Source organism: Sipha flava, unplaced genomic scaffold (genome assembly GCF_003268045.1).
Source record: "Sipha flava isolate LNK unplaced genomic scaffold, YSA_version1 241_pilon_pilon, whole genome shotgun sequence".
Taxonomy (NCBI): Eukaryota; Metazoa; Arthropoda; class Insecta; order Hemiptera; family Aphididae; genus Sipha; species Sipha flava.
In genome coordinates, this window is record NW_020272889.1 from 287,152 (window position 1) to 307,775 (window position 20,624).

The following is a 20,624-nucleotide window of genomic DNA, read 5'->3' on the forward strand; positions in this document are numbered from 1 at the left end:
GATTAAAATTCTGTGGTAATACAAAAATAAACAAATAAATGAACTATTGCAATATTATATAAACATTGTAATTATACTATATTCGTATGAATAAAAAAATGATCGCCAAACCTTATGTTTGACTCGGGCAGTTCAATAATTGTACACAATAGAAAAAAAATACAGGTAATATTATAAATATAAAATATATATAAAGTAAAATTATGATTATTGCTTTTCGATACACTTTATTTATTTACGATAAACGTAAATTTCATATGTATTATGTTGTGGTGCCATCAAGTATTAAAATCGAATACAATAAAAATATCTAATCTATTATTTTTATTTTGAAAGAGAATATTGCACATTTGTCACTATATACATATATAAGTACTTAAATAGTTAAACGTTATGTATTATAATTTTTCATTATTATACACTACGACGTCGCGTCATGTATAGATAATGAATTAATACAAATAAGTAACATAAGTAACACTACGATATGATTGTCTCGGTTTATAATAATAATACGTATAACGTATAACCTTACATCACGCAATTACGCATAAGTAAGAATACACAGTGTATAAGGTACAACGTAAAAGGCGTAACTAATAACTATTTAACATGTGATAAATTGTTATCAAACAGGACGCAGGAAACGTTTGCGGTAAGGGAAACACGTTATTGTTTTTGAACTACGCCATTTTTTTTTTTTTTTTCGTAAGACCATGATTACATCACATAGGTATTCCTAACCATATACATCCTGCGCGATGCTTGTCTACGCTATATAAGTAACATATTAAACGTAATAAAATTCTATCATAAAGCCTAACTTACATAGATCATGGTATTATTATAAAATATATATAACTATGTACAAATACTGTGCTATATTTACAACACGATCAAACGGCACGGCGATGGCTGCTTGACCGTGCGAATAAAACTAGTACCTAACCTACTACCCCGCGCAGACGCGTAAACGCTGCGTGAAGTTGTCTAAAAATTATTAAAACCTTATTGGACGGGGTTCACTGATGAAAGGTTTTAATTATTTTATCCTTTTCGGAACGCTCTAAGCCTATAATATACGACTATGCACCTAAAACTACTACCACAGAAAATGCATACATTATAAATATATATATCGATTGAACACGCAATCGATTATCACATATGCGACAACATAAATATAATATGCCTGGATCATAAGTAACGAAATCGTAATATTATAAAATGAAATAACAAAAATGCTTAGTTTTCGCTTACCTAAATCTAAAATCATTGATTAAAAGATACAAATAGTACTTTACAATCAATGTTAACGTTAATACCACAATTTCTGCTGTGTTTTATAATAATTGTACGTGACAAAAAATTATACTTGCTTAAATGCTAAATAACAGAATCATAAAACAATCAGGTAATATTAAAAGAGAAACGAAAGGTCAAATTTCTTTGAACATCCTCGAATCGTTCAGAAGCCTATAACTACATAATATAACTAATATCATTGTTTATAAAATATAAATAGTGTTTTACAACCAACGCTAACGTCAATACCATGATCAGGTTTGTTTTATAATAATATTGTGCGTGACAACAAATTATACATGCTTACATACTAAACATAACAAAATCGTAGTATTAAAAGGAAATAAAAATAAATATCAACATAAGTACGTACAATTAGACCGCGAACGAGCAATACAACCATGTGCGAGCGCACGAATGTTATGCAGAATCGCGGCTATGCGTTGTTGTCGTCTGCGTCGACAGAACACTGTTCGTTAAGAATTTCATAAAACCGTTTAGTAAATATTGTCGCGGGAAAACAAACAAATAATAATAATGAGAAATCCAAAAATGAAATGTTATTTACTTAATGCACCGGAACGAGTTAAACGGCGAGTGGCGTCGGCGGCAGCTTGGAGTGCACAACGTAAACGAAACGGAATCGTTTTTCAAACAGGCGCAGAGCGTATACAAGTGTTGCGATCAAAACGTTTGTTTCTGCAAATCCTCCACGGGTTGCGCGCACCGTGCGCGGTCAACGGTCGCGCGTGCTTAACCGAGCCGCAACCGAAACACGGTTACAGAGGTGCTGCGGCTGCATGACCATGTTCGCGGATCTTCGACGGTAGACGAAAGCCTCGCGCGCACCAAAAACAAACCTCTCTGCGCCCCCTCATCAACCCCAAACCTTTGCGGGTTCCGTTTCGCAGTGCCTCCTCTAAGGGGAATACTGCCGGTGCAGCAGGTCGTTGGCGGTGATCGTTTTGCCCAGGACGGGCGACACTTTGAGCGCGAAATTATCGTAGCCGGAGAACTCGAGCGTGGCGTCTTCGCATGGTAGCTTGTTGGAGGAGCAGCTGCTGTTGCTCATGCCGCCGGAAGACGTGTTCGTCCGCTGACCCGAAGACGAGGCGGACGGGGGCGTGGCGATCATCAGGTCCGTCTGTGTGGCCGCCAGCGACGTGGCCGCGTTCGCCGTTGGCATCTTGTTGACTATCGTCTCGCTCACCGTGCTCACCTTATCCTTTTTCTTCGGGTACTGGAACAGCGAAAAACAAAGATCGTCACGAAGATTAGTGCACAGCCCGTTTTCGATTGGAGTATGAAGTGGAGAGGAAGCGAGTGTTCGCGAGAAGGGGTGTATTATTATACGTGTATATTTATTTTTGATGCAATTAGGTTGGCAGAAAGTCGCGAGCGTTGGAAAGGAGTTGTTACCAGTGTCAATTAAAGGGTCACCTAATTTCCGTAGTTGGAAGATGGACTTGAGAAGAAGATATTTTAATATATACTATTATATGAGGACGCGATGTTGTTCGTCCACCGATTAGGCATGATTAGACTGATGCAGACAAAAGAATAATTATTAACACACAATTTTCGGAACTGTCAAACGTAATTCAGCCCAATAGATCATCTGTGATATCCTCCCACTCACCAGCCGAAAAATATACGACATCCTCAAAACCTCCCATCATTCCACCATCGATGAAGAGTCCGTATTCACTTATACAGGACATTGCGATGGCCGAATGTCGGTATACATTTGAAGATCCACTATTTTTCTGATTAAAAAGTTACATATTGACAGGGTCGTGTTTAAGAGGAGCAATGGAATCATTTTCCCTGAGTGGCCAAATTTTGATTTGTGACCAGGCAATGCTGTAGCCCGGTATTATATTGTATTATTAAATTGTTTTTTTTTTGTAGGTAGGCTATCATGACTTAACCACAGTTATTATCATATATCAATATTATTTTGGTTCACAATGATTAAATTATTTTTCCAATGAAAGTTGTAAATTTTTGATTGATCCAATTGTTTTATTACTACCATGCAATGCTATATTTGTTTGTAAGTTATTATTGTTAAAAACGCACGTGTTCTGTAAGTATCTATTACCTATTATTTAATGTTCATAAATTATCATTAGTTTTTTTTATTGAATAACATAAAAGTAAAAAAAAATTATTAAAATAATATCTATTATAGAACATAAAAAGAAAAGATACATAATATCTATGTTTGCTATATAATAATACAAACAGCATGAGCATAGTTATGCTTATAACTTGCAATGCAAATTGTATAAATTAAAATAAATTATGACTTTTGCAGTGCAAATATTTAAATATGTGATAATGTATCAGGTATTAATATATAATAATGAACATTTAACAGCTCATTGCTAGTTAGATTATTTCTTTGTTTACTAGTTACTTTTGAATAATGGATAACAAAAAGGTCAAATGAAGTTGCTTACCCTAAAAAAAGCTAAAGAAAAAGCTTCGAAATGTGCATCTGTAATTTTCAAAACGGCAAATCTAAAATCTTATTTTCAAAAGTCGCCTAAAGGTATGATATTTCAGTACAGTATGATACTGTACTGAAATATTTTTTCTTAAAAGTAACGATTTATATTTATTTATCATTCAACATAGTACTGTATATGGTGATTTAATAACTTTTTCTAATGCATATTTTATGTAGATAGCGAATAAGAAATATATATATTATTTTTGTTTACAATTAGCAATTGTTGATATTTCCAGTGCTAATGTAAAATTAAAAAAATGTAATGTAACCCTAAAATTCTCAAAGATGGGAGAGTTTATATAAATTATTGAACCGTCTCTGGATTGGATGTAACTAGTCTAAATGTTATGATTATATTATGTGCCGCGACAGTACATCCATTTTTGTTATCGTTGTCATCGGACCCACGTAAACACTATTCGATGAAATATAAACATTCATGGGACAATAGTCAGTAACGACATACATTTCGTGCATGTAAACTCGAGATACTTCATACATATTGATATGTACGTATATGTATGTATATAATTAAGGAGTTGGACGGGTTAGAATAGATGCATGATGAATAAGTGATAAAAATAATAATAATAATAATAATAATAATAAGTCTTCATAAAAAATATTTTTCGATACCAAACGGCTGCTACGTAAATGATTCAATCACATATGACATCTGATAGCTCAGGCTGTATAATACAAGGTGCTATTAAGATCGTATTATCAAAGCCAATTTACACGATGCATTTCTAATCACATCGCTCACGTATTATCAGCTTGATACCAAGAATATATATTCATGATATATACATAAAGGATATTATGAAATCGTAGACAATGACATACCTTCTTTCAATTATTATCTTATTCAGCAGGGGGATAGAAGACTTAAAAGATATACGCACTGACTTAAACGCTAATCCGTGTTTTTTACATTCTCCGATGTTGGAGCCGTGGGCTTTGACCAATCTCTCACCGAATATTATAATATGAGTTGCTGCTGCGCAATGATATCTACCCACTGAACATTCAATATTACAGAACATCGCAACGATATTTAATTCCATTGTGTCAGATACATTACTTTATGGATGTGTATGTGACAAGGGCGTACCCAAGGGGAGGTTTGGGTCCGGAACCCCCCATTGAAATTTCTACATACTCAACGATTTAATAGTAAATAGTATAATAATAGTAGGTGTATAGTGTATTTTAATTTCCCATTATCTTCAATATACAAAGTTTATAGATTATATAATATACCTATAATGTATAAACCATACTATAGTATATTAACAGTAATTTGTTGGTATTGAGTTAAACTATATTTATAATTAGAAAACAGATAAAATAAAAATGTTAAACCCCCTATAAAAAATTCTGGGTACTCTCCTGGTATGTGATGTAGTATAAAGGTGTTATATTTTATTTGACCAAGTTGCAATTGATTATGGCGTTTGTGTTGTCAAGAGTTTCTCATAATTATGAATAGTAATTTTGTCTTTGACGTAGTATTATTTTCGAAAAAAAAACCCTTTGAACCTATCAATAAAGCACCAATAGACGTGATGTTTGCTATACACGAACCCCTTCCTCCTCATCTACCGACTGTAAACTGTAGACTACATGGTACACACACACATATATATATATATAAATATGATAAAATGTATAAAAAATTTAAATAAATAATTTAAGTATAACAATAAAAACTTTATTGATGAAAGACAAATATTTAATGTTATCAAATGCTTAATTTGTAATTGTACAAAACGTTGTAAAACCAACTATTGGAAATATATTTTTAATTTGTAAAGAATATTCGATTTTTAATTAATAAATAAATTATTAATTAATAACAATTAATAAATAAACCTTTTCCATCAAAAGTTAGACGAATATTCATTATTAACATAGAAAAAATATCGAATACCTTTTGTGCTTAAATTCGTGACATTAAATATAAGCAACTAATAGTCTATTCCAACTACCAATATGTCTGCAGTTATAACAACTTTATGTTATAGTAATTAATTAATTCCTAAACAATTTAAAAAATTACTATGTATCTACAATTTATGTACTTAGTATGGTTGTTCTCTTCTAAACTTTTTTTTTGATATTAGAGTAATTTATATTAGATTTTATATAATAATAATGTTATTTTATGTAATATATTATATATTTAAGTATAATTATATGAATAAATGTTATTTATGAGTTAATTTTTTATTAAATAAAAGTATATTATTAATACAAGTTACCTACCTAGTTATTTTTTTTGATTTCGATTACCTAAGAGATTTTAGAGATAGTTACATAAGATATATTTAACAAGTAAACCCAAAAATATTATAAGTAACTAGGAATGAAAGTTTATATTATTTATTGTAATATTAAAAACCAAGGGTTCATAAATCATAACTACTTAAAAAAATATTTTGTTTATTTAGATAACTCAATTTTGATAACAAGAATAATATTGTAGGAAGGTAGGTATGTAGGATTAGGAGTAGGACTCTAAGCGAGTCCACGAGAATTCGATTCTCAGATATGAAACCAAAATTGTGCGTATATTTTTTCTCATTTTATGATGGAAAACATTCATCTATAATGTTATTATAATGTTGCAAAATAACAGCCATAACTACGTTTTTATGAAGTATACAAATTACTGACATTAACACTACCATTTACAGAACTATAGTTTAAATCCTTTTTAGGTTGCACCGTTACACAATTTATTTTTATATCGCATTAGTATATTAATTACATATAATTGTAAAGTGGTTAGTGTGTATGTATATGAATGAAGATATTTTTATTGTTTACTTTAACCCTTTTGAGAGGGAGTGAAATTTTGTTGGACCCAATTCATAGGTTATTTCTATTCCATTGGACGACAGTATCCTTACTCCCTAATTTTTTTGAAGCATCATTATTCTTTATTTAATCAGTAATTGGTTTTGTAATTATGTTTCTGTATACATATTTATTTGTATTATAATACTAATAGTATTAGTTCGTGTTTTTGCATTGTATATTTGTAGTCTAAAGTTTATTTTTAATTTCCGAGGTGTAATGCAAAATAAACTAAACCAAAAAAATTAGATCCCTCCCCTTCGGTATGATTGTATCACTCATTATAAAATTTCCATAATCTTTTTAACAAATCATAAATTTATAAATAACCTTTTAAAAAAATCGGCGTAAAACTGGAATTAGCTTCACGGAAGCTAAACGAAAATTAACGAAAATGAAGAATAATGCTTAAATTATATTGAAACAATTAGAGTTACGTGCTTGTCTATATGATAAAGTTATTGTTAAAATATTATTTATTCTATCAAAATTTAGTTGGGTTTTTCCATTTAGCTCTGGGGAATCAACTTGAACACACCTCCCACCGATAGTATTGTGTGCTTTACTTTGTATAGATTTATATAGCTTATTGTAATTTTCCTCAAGAAAAAATCGAAATAAAATTATTATAGTTTGTTACTATTTATTTTCAAAATTCACGTTTTGTTTTTCGCTTGGCCACAATATTGTTCATTTTGAACCAATCGCATTAATATTATTATGATATTATAACGTGTACGGTGAAATACTATAGTAATTATGATTTAACAACAACTCACCATAACACAGGCTGACGGGGCAAGTTATCGGTCTACAGCGACGGTTTTACGTCTGAACATGCAGAGGGGAGAGTGCAATTGAAAACACACCATACAAATACAATTACCTGCTTTGCGCGGTATATTCCGTATGGTGCACTTGCTAACAAAACAAACGGTCCGAGAATGAATAGAACAAGTAATTACGACAATACACCTCGTCCGTACGTGTCTCCGAGCCGTGTTTGAAACACGTAACATGTATGCACACACATATATTATGTGAACACAAGCGGAACGAAACGTTATTGTGTGAGAAGGGAAATAAAATCATAAATACACCCTCGAGCGTGTGTTTGGAAAAAGAAGGGGGGAAAACGGTGAATAGAATACAAAAGGGACTATTCTAAATACCGACTTCGTGATCTCGTGCACAGGTATTACACTATAATCTATAGGTACAACCTCCGTAATACATGTACATATACCTACATCTCATCCAATGAATTTGGGTAATATTTATCGAAGAATTTCGAAATAGAACGCAATCCATTTGTGCTCCCATCTATTTTATCACAATCGAATACTCCAACGAAATAACTATTACAATAATTAACTATCGAATTAAAGAACAAGTGTGCATATTGTCAAATGTATATATTGTTATTGTTGTACATTGTATTCTAATATTAACTCTAATACGTAAATTAATATCATTTTTTTTTACAGAAGGTAAAAAGGTAACTTTTATCCGTATTTGAACGCAATGTAATATACAAATATTAATGATAGTAGTCAAATTATGAAAGTAACATTTTTTTTTCATTGCTTTGAATGGATTTGATTTCATATAATAGGCTCCGAAATTCATAATGAATTATTGTGTATATTTTCTAGTAATATAGTTATAATCAAATTTAATATTAAGTCTTTAAGCGTTTAAAAAATACACAATGTTGTAAGCTCGATAGGCACACAAATTTATTCGGGACGCGTTCGGATTACTGTCTAGAATTTAGGTGTTACGGTGCTCACGGGTTACGTATAGTTAAATAAACAAATGTCGTTATTTTCTTTACCTGTAATGAGGCCAACTTTTTTTTAAAAAACGAATCTTGGCCACCGTTCTTAATCTTCCTTATCCTCCTCTCGCGGTTCCAAATAAACACCAACGTGACGGATATGAAGACAAGCGCTATGGCAACCAGAAACGTCATGAAAATGATCAACGATTTTAAGCTATCCAGTTCGTGGAGCGCATCTGCGAAAAAAAATTAGCGTTTCATTTTTTCGATGAAATTTTATGTAGATATAATATATTGTGCAGTATTTTTAAATTCAAAATCGAACTTCGCAGAATATAAACATGATAATATTATAATTGTTAATGTTTTTGAAGTTGCTCACCTTGGATGTTCTGTTCCTTGACGTAATGCTTCACGTAGTCGTGTATATAATCTGCGCGAATAAAAAAAGAAAAACGTTAGTAAACTAATAACAAGTAACGATCGTTGGGCTACGAGTTTTATTAAAATATAATATTATAAAACGACTCAACGACGATGGGAATCATCATTTCCGCCACCGCTGTCGTCGTGTAGTCGTCATCAGCGTTCTGATCGAAAACAATGTCATTCTTTTAACGCGTGTACAAATATTTCCCTTCCCTCCGTAGTTCAACCGCCGCTGTGTTGACCACAACGTGTTGCAATGAAAAAAAAAAAATTAAAAAACCCGTGACATTATTACTTTTATAACATACATTTATGTGCGTGAAAAAAAATTATTCAATTATTTGCAGAATTTACCATCATTACGCACATTTCATACGGGGCACATCCTCATCGCCGGTCTAGCACGCGTATTGTTTCGTGTTCGATGTATCGGATTTCGACAAGATCAGCAAAACCCTCGCGGCCTTCATATCCGACGACACACATAATATTAATAATACATCACGTTATAGCGCATACACTAAACACACACACACACACACACACACACACACACACATATTCACAACGGTAAACATGTATAACCATTTAGGGTGCTCCGGGAAGATTTTCCGGTGTGTAACGCGATGGGTCAAAGTTTCACGAGCCCGGGACACCTTGTATGCAGGGCCCCCCCATACAATTTCAGGCCCCTACATTAAATGGTTGTCCGGGCCCTTTATAAAACTTCCAAAAATACAATTTACTATTTATATATAACAATTTTAACAATTTTAAGAATAATATTTGTTTTTTCATTAAACCAATTCGAATTCAAGATTCATAAGCATTTCAACATTAATAATGTCTATTTTATTTTTTTATTACAATAATATTTTAATTTATATTTAATATATTTTTTTTAAGTTAAAATTTTATTTTGCTGGCTTTGAGCTCAGCGAAATCAGTAATGTTATCGTCAAAATTGATTGTCGAAGCCAATCCATTGATTTCTAGGTAATCATTGGTTAATCTGCATTTTGAACTATCAAAATAACTAAATATATATATATAAAATATTATTTTACAATATTATTTAATGTAAAATAAGTATTTCTACTAAAATTTCAAAAATTACAAATAAATTTCAACGGGCCCACGGCTCCTTAAAAAAGCCGGGCCCCTGTACTCAAGATCCATCACTCCCCCCTTTGTGGGAGCCCTGCTTGTATGGCAGCGATATACTCACTACTCGCGGTCTCTACTCTTTTTCCATAGTATATACATTTATTGGGCGGCAAGTTTATTTAAAATGTGTAGGTTTAAAAAATTGCATAATCAGATATTGCTTCAGGCACGTAATCTAGGGAAGGGGTCGGTAAGAGCGATCACCCCTCCCTCACCAAATATTGTATTGTAGTCACATCGAGTTAAGATACACGATATATACCATTTTTTTGCACATTATTTAAGCTTAATTTATTTCGTAAAAGGTTAATACGCCATACCTTTCCCAAAATAAGCACAGGTTTACACGCCTGTACTGCCCGTACGAGATATATATATATATACCTACGCGTTTCGTACGCTCTCGCGATCCGGTTGGACGTGGCGTACGTGCAAGACGAAAACAAACAAATATATTTCGATGCACGTACTTAATGTGGCCTGTACGTATACGTACCTGTACGCGTTGGCGACGATAAGAACGACGAATTGATAAGGCACGTCCGCGGGAAAACTAAATAGAGGTGCGTAGCGTGAAATGTCGCGATTGAACAAGAGAACGTGCATTCCGTTAGCTTCTTGAAGCCCGTAGTCGCGTACGTATATATGCGCGTTCGGTGTTTGGCCGATTTAGAATTTAGTTGCCCCAGCAACTGCGCCCCCCCCCCCCCCCCCCCCCCCCCCCCCCGACAACACAATTGATCACCCCGCCGCAACGATTTACGCGTGGGTTGAACTGTTGGCCCGGTGTGCACGCGACAGCTGGATGACATCATGTAAAAATTTCATAGGTAGTGTTCATAGTGGATGTTCGCGGAAATGGGATGGGGGGAGGGGGTGAAAGTCTTAACAAAATTGTAATTGTACTACGTTTTACTATGTGTACTGATGAGACTCGTAATAACACGATAAGTCGTGGAAAAAGAAATATCACACTCTGCGACTTTTCAACGTCAAGACCAAACGGTTGTATCCTATTTTCTAGGTAAGCTAATCAAACACGATTATCTTATGGTAAGTCACAGATTGTAAGTATTCGGATGTATGGTTTTTTTTTTTTTTTTTTTTAATAAAAATATAAGAATGCAGGTTCCTCGATATTACACGAAAACTTTATTCTTTAGATGGGAACCAAAGTTCGAGGTTTGATTCGGTTTTGCAGCCACAAAAGCGTAAACAAAGTGTGTATTATAAAATTAATACAAGCCGAAAACTCATCTAAAATGGAATATTCCTGTATGTGATTCCGTCTTAGATCATTTTCCCGATGGATATTTATCATTTATACGTGAATATACGAGCCATAAATCAAATGGAGTTAATACCTAGAGCTCATTTTAAAAATATAAACGGAGAATGCGGCTACCCTCGATGAAAGTATCATGGCAATGTAGGGGCTATGGAATATTCCACGGCATATCTAAAGACTTGTTAAACCCCAAATACTTGGGATATTAAGAGATTATCTGATTTATATTAATTCTTAAATATGAAATTATTCCATTGACTTTGCTTGTATTTAATATATTATAGTATATAAATGTATATCTATTTATGTAAAATACTGTATTACGATAACGTGCAAGATAATTAGGTACATAATTTTGTGAATAGTCATAATTGAGGTCTTAACGATGATTGTTAAGTATTGCGTAATGACAATTCATTTTCCAACAAGCGATACAAAATGCGAGTATACCCACGTTTAATATGCAGGATCTTCTTATTTTTCGGACGAGTGTCCTTTATGTTCCGATAATATTTAAAACACTATTAAAGATAAAAACAAAAATGTTCCATATGATTCATAAATATCTTGCGATTTATTTAAAATTTCAGTATTTAATCTATTCTATAAAAAAAATTTTAATACATTTTTAAAGTTCAACTAACTAACTCTATGAGTGAAAACTATTTTTTTACTTGAGGATAAAATTTTTATGCACAAGAAATATATAGAACGTGTTCCATTTCTATTTTAAAAATTTAAGCATTCAATAACACCGGTTGCATGTGTCAGAATTACGTAAGAACAGGAAAACTGCGTTTTGCCATCGACTACAACAATATTTATCGGATTTCGCAAAACGTTATATTTTTCATTTAATAAACACGTACAATCACTTATAAATTATAATCACTAATACAAGAAAATCAATTTATGACCGTTAATGATTTCATAGGATTTGATTTTCCTCCAAGCTCAAGTATAATTAAGATCCGTTAATACACCACAGTAATAGTTTGTATAACGTCACACGTCTTTATAGCTGTTTAAAAAGTATTATGATCACTACTCAATAACCGCGTTCCGATTTCTTTAAGAGAATGGCGTGATATAGATTTTTCACCTTAACTGTAATAAACAATAATTCATATTTAAATAAAAAAATGAATAACCAAAAATAACTTATGACCAATTAATGGAGGTTATCAGGTTGAATATTTATTGAAATACGAATCTAGTTTAAAATCGAATGCCATGGAAGTCAATATTATTTTGATATACTTAGTTAAAATATCGAAATATTTTAAATAAGTTGACGTGTAGCGAGTGACCTTGGTACTGGTGTAAAATCTGACTTCATAAAAAAAATTGTTGCAACAGAGAATCATACGAACCATTATCCGAATGATGAGCAACCCTCAGGGATTCCCAGCCACCAGGTCCAACGACAGCTCTTAAAACGATGGAAATATCGATGCAAGCATGTACATGTTGAGCAATATTGTGTAAACTTGTATACTATTGGGTAGTGAACCGGAGTAAATATTAAAACGAAAAGATGAAACCAGTACTCGAAACAATAATAATAATAATAACGATTTAACCGAGATTTAATTGCTAAACTTACGATTTCGGCGACGTAATTTAGTTAGCGACTTACGTTTTAGAGCTGCAAAAAGGTGTGAAAAAATGTATACATATTATCAGTTCGACAGACAGAAAGAAAGAAATCTAGGTTAGAAAATAGAAGTAGACCTCCTATGCACGTCGGAACACATAGCACAGACGGTGTTCTAACTTCCAACTTGCACATGTGAATTTGCATTATACACTAAAGCATTATATTATACAATTTATGTAAGTAAAAACTTCACTTTGTATCGTTGAAGACGGTTTGAACCAACATCTTATATTTTTAAGATAAATAAAAAAAAAACTGGCCAAAATAATAACGGTACATAGCGAACCACAACCGCTATCGACTACAAAAGCGATATATATAATACAATTTGGAACAATCATAAATTCTGTTACGTTACAACGTAAACAAATAATACGAGTACGGATCTTGTCAATTTAAAACTTGATCAAATCAATCGGGGCTCTTGATTAAAACAAAAAATCGATATCGAGTAACCAGTAAAATATAGTCATGCAAAAATGATATAGATTTTAAAATTAAATAAGTTAAAGAGCAATCAAACTACTTCTCAAACGAGATAAAAACATTATATAAATATCGAATTTTCACAGAACAAAAGATGTTTTATAATTAATTATACTATAATCCATAGGCATTCCGTTGAATTAATAAGTTGAAGTAATTCAACGAATTACTTAACACATAATTGTTAGTTCATTGTTAAAATAGACGCGAACGTTCGACAATTGCAGGACGTGATTTACGGTTCACGGAATCACGCTGAAAAATATTGCAGCAAATAATGTATAGAAGACCTGCGTACATTTAGATAAACATTCAAAAATAAAATGCACAAAAGTTATTTCAGTTTATAATTAAAATGAATATATTATTTCAGAACACATCGTGAATGTAAATTGTTTTTTTTTTTTTTTGACAACTTCTTAATCAAATATATGTTAAGTATTTAGCTATAAATTTAAATGTAAATTTGTTTCGTGTTTACTTTTCAATTTTTTGCACAACATCACGTTTGTCATTAATTAACTCAAACAATACTCTATACTACTTAACATCCTTTAAGCAATAAGACTTTATTTTAATATTTCAGGGCCTATGGATTTTCGTCAAAGTCCGTTTACAAATCGTACAAAGTTATTGTATATTTAACGAAATAATAAAAATCAGTCAGACAAAAAAGAAATCACACCTTCTATTATAATATATTTTAGTGGCATCGGCTGGATTGTTTCGTAACATAAATCATTATTATCACAATACACAAAAGGATATACCAACCACAATATTTTTGAAATATTTAACATTTCGTTTATACAGTTCTACATAACAATATAAAACAATGACGTGATGGAAATAATGTACAATAGTCATATAAATGAAAACTTGTTAGACAAGAGCACAAACGTCACTAAAACATAGCCTCCTAATAAAATAAAAAACGAATATTTCCAACGGAAATCCGAAAAAAAATTGTTATCAGAGCAAAATTTAATTAAAAAATAAATCAATGTTTTTAGAAAATATAAATCTTCCCAATGCCTATTTAACAGTTCGATCGGTGTCGAAAAAATGGTTGATTTTCAGACCACAAACATTCCTCGGTGTACTTGGGTTTCCGGAAAATGGAAAAAATACTATATAATATAGGGTACACGGATACCCAAAAAAATATTGCTAATAAACTCAACACAGCATCATGGAGGTAAACTACACGTGGTGTATATTATTTATTACCTAGGCAACGTTTGACGTGTAGAAAATTCCATTCGGGATTGTCCTCCAAACACGCATTATACTTCTGAAATGGATTCCAAGGACAGCCGAAAAAAAAACTCTAACAAAGGATCACCAACCAATATCGCCTCGATTCTACGAAATCGGTAAACTATGGGCAGAAACCGTCAACGACCGATTATTTCTTGATACATGATATAATTTGGTAGTCCGTGTCTCTTCATGCTATATTGTATTTTATACAAATAACTTCGGCCTAGCGCCTGTACATATTATATTATATACAGTTCAGATAAATCTATTTTTAATCCAAGGCGCTCATATAAATATATGTCACTTTTCAAAGATATTATATAGTACCTTTAGTAATTCATTGTCAATTATATTTATTTTCAGTAATTCAGAAAAAGTGTGAATGATCATAAAATGTACAAAGGTGATTCCTTCATCGTCAGTCGGAGGTGTTATACGTTTAACATCCGAAATGATTTCTTTGTGTTTCAGCCATCAGATACAATAAACTCGATCATAAAATAATACAAAAACAAAGATCCATAGGGGAAAACTCTAAAAAACTATACTAATCTATATGCCAACACTGTGTAACCAATTAAAGAACGTGTAGTTTTTAATTTTTATTTACTACACGAACACGTACCTCATCACGCCTTACGTTGTTTATCAGACCAACTCTCGTCGTACATGGTTCTGCTAAAAACGCTTATCAAAATCAAAAGAAATTAAAAAATCTTAATAATACCGTAAGATATTGACTGAAGGTTTGTTTCTCACGTTCCGAGACCGAACAATAAAACGCGTGAAGTTATCTTTGTGCACGAACCGCAGAGCATACAAATCACTGAGCGGTAGTAAACGCACGTCGTACAACCCACAGTTCTAATGTTAACAGACAATAAAAAGTACGTAACTGTCATTCGGTAGAACATGCAATACCTACACCGGGTAACCCGTTAAAACTTTTGATTGCAAACTTGGCTGCTACGATTAAATCGACTTGACGTATCAGGGGCGGACGTAGAAAAAAATTTCGGGGGGTTTTGAAAAAATAAGAATAATAACCGTCAGGCCCGTATTTAAAAATTTGGCGTCCCCGGGCATATTATTTATGCCCCCCCCCCCCCAAAAAAAAATAAATAATAATAATATAACACTTATTATTTCGTCCATAATCAAGATTCTTTAATATTAAAATATAATTTATAAATGAAAATCGTTTGATACTTTTTTTAATTAACAAATTAAACAAATTATAACATAATAAAACATACTATTTTATTTTTTCATTTTTAAAATTAATTTTGCTAAAATATTTTTCCGCCCCTGAGACTCGACGCCCCCGGACATGTGTCTAACTCGTGCCCGCTCTAAATACGGGCCTCATTACCGTTATTTTGAAATAATTAACTATTGACTATCAATTGACTATTGTCGATCGTTATCATATGACCATACAACACAAAATTTAGGGAAACCGTCAATCATAATGTACCATTGTAAAAAATAATATATCGATTACGTATATTTACTTATTTTGACTTACTGATAATAAGCGACTTACAAACACGCATTATTTTTACGAAGTATTGTCATCATGGAATATCAAGTATTTGAGTTTTAAGTACCAATACCTTTAAGAACGTTTGGAAAATTACAAATTATTACAAATTCATTTTTCATAACAGAAATTTTTTTTCTAGGAACATAAGGTGGGATAACTACGTTTAAAATTAATCATACATTGATTTCGGGAAGGGTTTGAACCCCCAAAACCCCTCCCTGCGTCCGCCACTATGACTTATGTATAAAAACGGAATTATATGATCAAACGAATACAGGATTGTTGATCGATACGGGACAAAAACTCGAATTAGAACGATGAGAAAAACGTCAGCTGGAATATTGAAAATATATTAATATTAAATCATATTACTTTCGATAGAACCTAAGAGTGTAGGCTGTATTCGAAAAAAAATCACTTTGTTCAAAATGTTGAGAGTGGGATACCGACACATCGCGTGTATTTTGACCACACGAAATAGAAAGTTTTCACCGAGTACGGTAAAAAGACATTGTTCCCCTCTCGCCAACCGGTCATCGAAGTGCGAACACGTCCTCGTTTCATCGTTCTCGTTATGTCGCTGAGAAAGGACGTAGTACTGCAGCACTCGGGAAAGGATATGCGACGTAAAAGCGTTAACCTCGGAGTGGTGTGGCGGTATTTCGCGGCGCGCGTACAAAGAAACTTTCACGTTATTAAAAATAACAAAACAATAACAACAACAACACAACGCGGACCGGGAGAACCGAGTAAAACTGCGTAACGTCACGTTGATGTCTCGGATACACGATCCAACCGATATACCGAACATTATTTAAATAATTCGAATTCGAACCCGTGACACGGCGAGAAATCCTACGTCCCGACGTGTTTCCATCCCTCGGCGTAACGATTTACCTTGGCACTGTTGCTCGCATATCCTGGCGTCGTAGTTGTGCGACGTCTCGTTGCAGTACGACAGGCACGGGTAGCACTGGAGGTCGTGGTCCAGGCACATGAAGTACTCGGGGCACACCTTCTCGCCGCACAGCTTCCTGAGCGACAACCCGCGGGCCGCGGACATTATGACGCCGACGCGGACAACAACCCTCGGGTGGACGGAGGATATCAGCGCGCGGGAACGTACGCGAGCCGGAGAGAAACTGACGGCACCCGCAGGTGGACGCGACGGCGACGGTGACGATCGTTACCGCGGTAACCTGTCCGGACGGAACCTGCACCAGCGGCCGAAGACTCGCGGCCGAACAACCATCGCTGCGCGCGTGACGCGATACGAGAACGTAGTGCGCGGAGGAATGTTTTTATTTTTTTATTTTTTTTTTCGCGCGCTATAGGTACGCGCGCGGCCACCACCGTCCTCTTACCGCCGCCGGTGCTGCTGCACTCCCCCACTAGACCGAAGAGTCGTCGGCGGCGGCGGCGGCACGGGTGTACCGGCTCACCGGGCAACCTGCGAGCGGCAGGTACACAACAACAATAACGCGCGCACGTACACGAACACGGCCGCCTAGTGTGACTCACCTTTTCCCGAGTCAACATTGTTGCGTTACACTGTTACACACGCACGCACCGCATCCCCCCCCCCTCCCCAGCCCCCGCTCCGCGCGCACACGGTAAACTCGTTGCCGTCGTTCCCCTACCGCGCCGGGTTTCTCCGCCGCTCCATCGCCGCCCCGCGGATACCTGTCCGACGGTGGCCGACACACCTGTAAGACCGGTTTTCGGGTACGCCGCGCACCGGCGGACGGGCCCCGTGTCCGATGTTGCCAAGCGGCGCGCCGGTCTTTTGTCCGCTCCCCCGTTGTCGTTGCCGTACCGTTCCGTCGTTTTTATTTGTCAACGCGTACCAATTCTTGTACGGTATGATCGCGCGACCGTATTTTAATGCGCGTCACGTTTACCGTTTTGGACATCGGTACGCGCGCCCAAACGTCACGCGAGTGCAGTCCCTTTTGTCGGTGTTCACCGCGTGTGTTTTGATGCCGAATGTGTCGTCAAGGCGACCTCGTAGGTTCCGTAGCGTCTAACGTGCCACCGGAATGCCCGCTCGCCAACCGGCCGAGCCACGAACTCGGCGCGTCCAACGACCGAAAACTCGCCTGCGAATGTAGGTGCCGCTCCACCTGAAATAAGACTTTATCGAATATTTTCAGCAACAGAAATTATTGCCCGGTGCACCGAGCGTAGAGTAGTAACGGATCGTTCGATTGTCTTGTTTTAGATTTCACCAGCAACGAAACTATTTCATTACCGCTCGATAAAATAGTTAATACCCAACACCGGATATAATTCAATATCATCCATGTCGGTGCAGAAACCATGTGTTCAAAACATAATAATGGTGCACAAGAGAATCCACCGTGTTGTAATACCACCAACACTGTGAATCGCGGCCATTAATTAATAATTATTAATTATTAATGGCACGACCGTTATCGATAGTGAACGTGGGCAGTGCGTATTGACCGGGTGAAATGTTATTCCTGTCGTTTTCCACTGGCGAGTTATTCCTACCTCGGAGATAACTACTTCGTGTACAAATTACGTATCATTCGTATGCGTGTGTGTACAAACGTTTAAGATTCTTGTCAACGGGAGAAAGGCGCGCGTGCTAATAAAGTGTTTTTTTTTGCATAACATGTAAGCGTACGTTTTATGTTGGAACAGATTTTTTCAACGTTCAGCCTTCGCAAAAAACTAATGCAAGTGAATATATTTTGTCTTTCGGTTTGTCACAAAAAAGTTCGACTAATAATTAAATTAATATTCAAATTACCGGGACAGTAAATGAAGAAACATTAAAAACACAATATCCTGATCAAATTAAAATGAAATAGTAATTGTAAATTGGTAATTAATAATTATTAATTGTACGTTGAACGGCCTCAATAATTGTAAATCAATTAAAATTCAATAAAGGTCCAAGTATTATTTGGGTTAGGCAAAATGGCATAGTTTGTTAACGCATATCTGATGTATATTATGGTATTATGGTCGGTCAACAATTAAAATCTTATTATTATTATTACCTGCATATTAACTTTCATACCATTTAACAGAAAAACCAAAGAATTTTTTATGCTGTTTAAATGTTAAATTAACGTTTGCCAAAACATTAAACCATGAGCAACATTTTCTAACATATATGAACGTTGGATAAGTAAATATATTGATCGGTTTTATAAAAAAAAAAACTTAACGTTTTATGGACAAACCTGATTCCGTTTTAAAATGGAATATGTGTCACTACCTATAGTTTGGAGTTGAATTAAAAAAAAATAAATAATTTTACAAGTACCTATACCGGAGTTAGTGGAGCAAAAACGAGTGCTCAATATTGAAATAATTTATGTCCATTTTTTTTCCTCTAAGCTTAATTTAAATGTCATTACGTTTGGCTAGAAATTAAGAAATGTGCGTTTGACCAGTTGATAACATCTCTACTTGAAATTTATTTTATTTCATGCGTAAAATAAAAACGAAAACAATTTATTTATAATGCAAGTCCCAATATTGACATTAATTTGACAATACCTAGACATGAAAAAAAATCATAAATTTCTTATCGGTTCTTAACTGAGATAATAAGTTTATTATAAAACTTGTTAATGTACATAAACATTGGGTTTAACAATTATTGTAAATGTACAAGTATCACAAAATATTAAGAAACGTTCATTTTTCTGTTACGTTCATGGAATTTTGTTGAAAAATAATTAAAAGCGATAGAGATCCAACGTGTACAGAAATAAATTAAAGTTTTTAATTATTTTCGTAAAAAGTGTGACAAACTATTAAATAAAATAATAAAAAAATGGCTACTAAACTTTAATTTTGTAAACTGCAGTTTATGCGTATTGATAATACAACAATCATGTAAAAATTGTCAAAGACCATAATTGTAAGACCATAATCGGTTACAGCCAATATAGGTACAATTCTACGATGGAATCAATAAATACACTAATAATAATGTGAATGTGTCCAAAAACAACATTCGAAAGGGACCATTATTAATGAAATGTATGTCAACGTGTACGCTCAAAACTACAAAAGCACGAGTACAATGCGTGTTTCATTGTTTTAATATTTTATTACAAATATTAAAATAAGTATAGCAGAAAACCGGAAAAACGAATTATTTGTTTCCGGTACTTTTATTGAAAAATTCTATTGTTTACAATTTATTCCGAAAGATTTAATGAAAATAATTTAAGCTGAAAAAAATACATTCGTGATTTCATTTTCTGCATCGACGTATTTAGTTGGCCTAACCTACGACAGTCAATTCGTGAACAAGGTTTATTTTAAATTAAC

The 20,624-nt window shown here is 34.1% G+C and overlaps 1 protein-coding gene across 1 annotated transcript; it reads right to left on the reverse strand.

The window, feature by feature from the left end:
* Positions 1-682: 682 nt before the first annotated feature.
* LOC112684142 (protein grindelwald) lies at positions 683-17,606 on the reverse strand. Its single transcript, XM_025555474.1, has 4 exons — positions 17,205-17,606; positions 8,851-8,901; positions 8,523-8,704; positions 683-2,545 (listed from the first exon to the last, which is right to left on the reverse strand). The coding sequence occupies exons 1-4, from the start codon at positions 17,368-17,370 to the stop codon at positions 2,225-2,227; spliced, it is 720 nt and encodes a 239-aa protein (XP_025411259.1). The 5' UTR covers positions 17,371-17,606; the 3' UTR covers positions 683-2,224.
* Positions 17,607-20,624: the final 3,018 nt, after the last annotated feature.

Excerpts from the sequence above, each read along its gene's own strand:
- LOC112684142 (XM_025555474.1), bottom strand. The coding sequence starts at position 17,370 with ATGTCCGCGGCCCGCGGGTTGTCGCTCAGGAAGCTGTGCGGCGAGAAG. Across the intron at positions 8,902-17,204 it reads ATGCGAGCAACAGTGCCAAG|ATTATATACACGACTACGTG; the intron begins GTAAATCGTTAC and ends TTATTCGCGCAG. Across the intron at positions 8,705-8,850 it reads CAAGGAACAGAACATCCAAG|ATGCGCTCCACGAACTGGAT; the intron begins GTGAGCAACTTC and ends TTTTTTTCGCAG.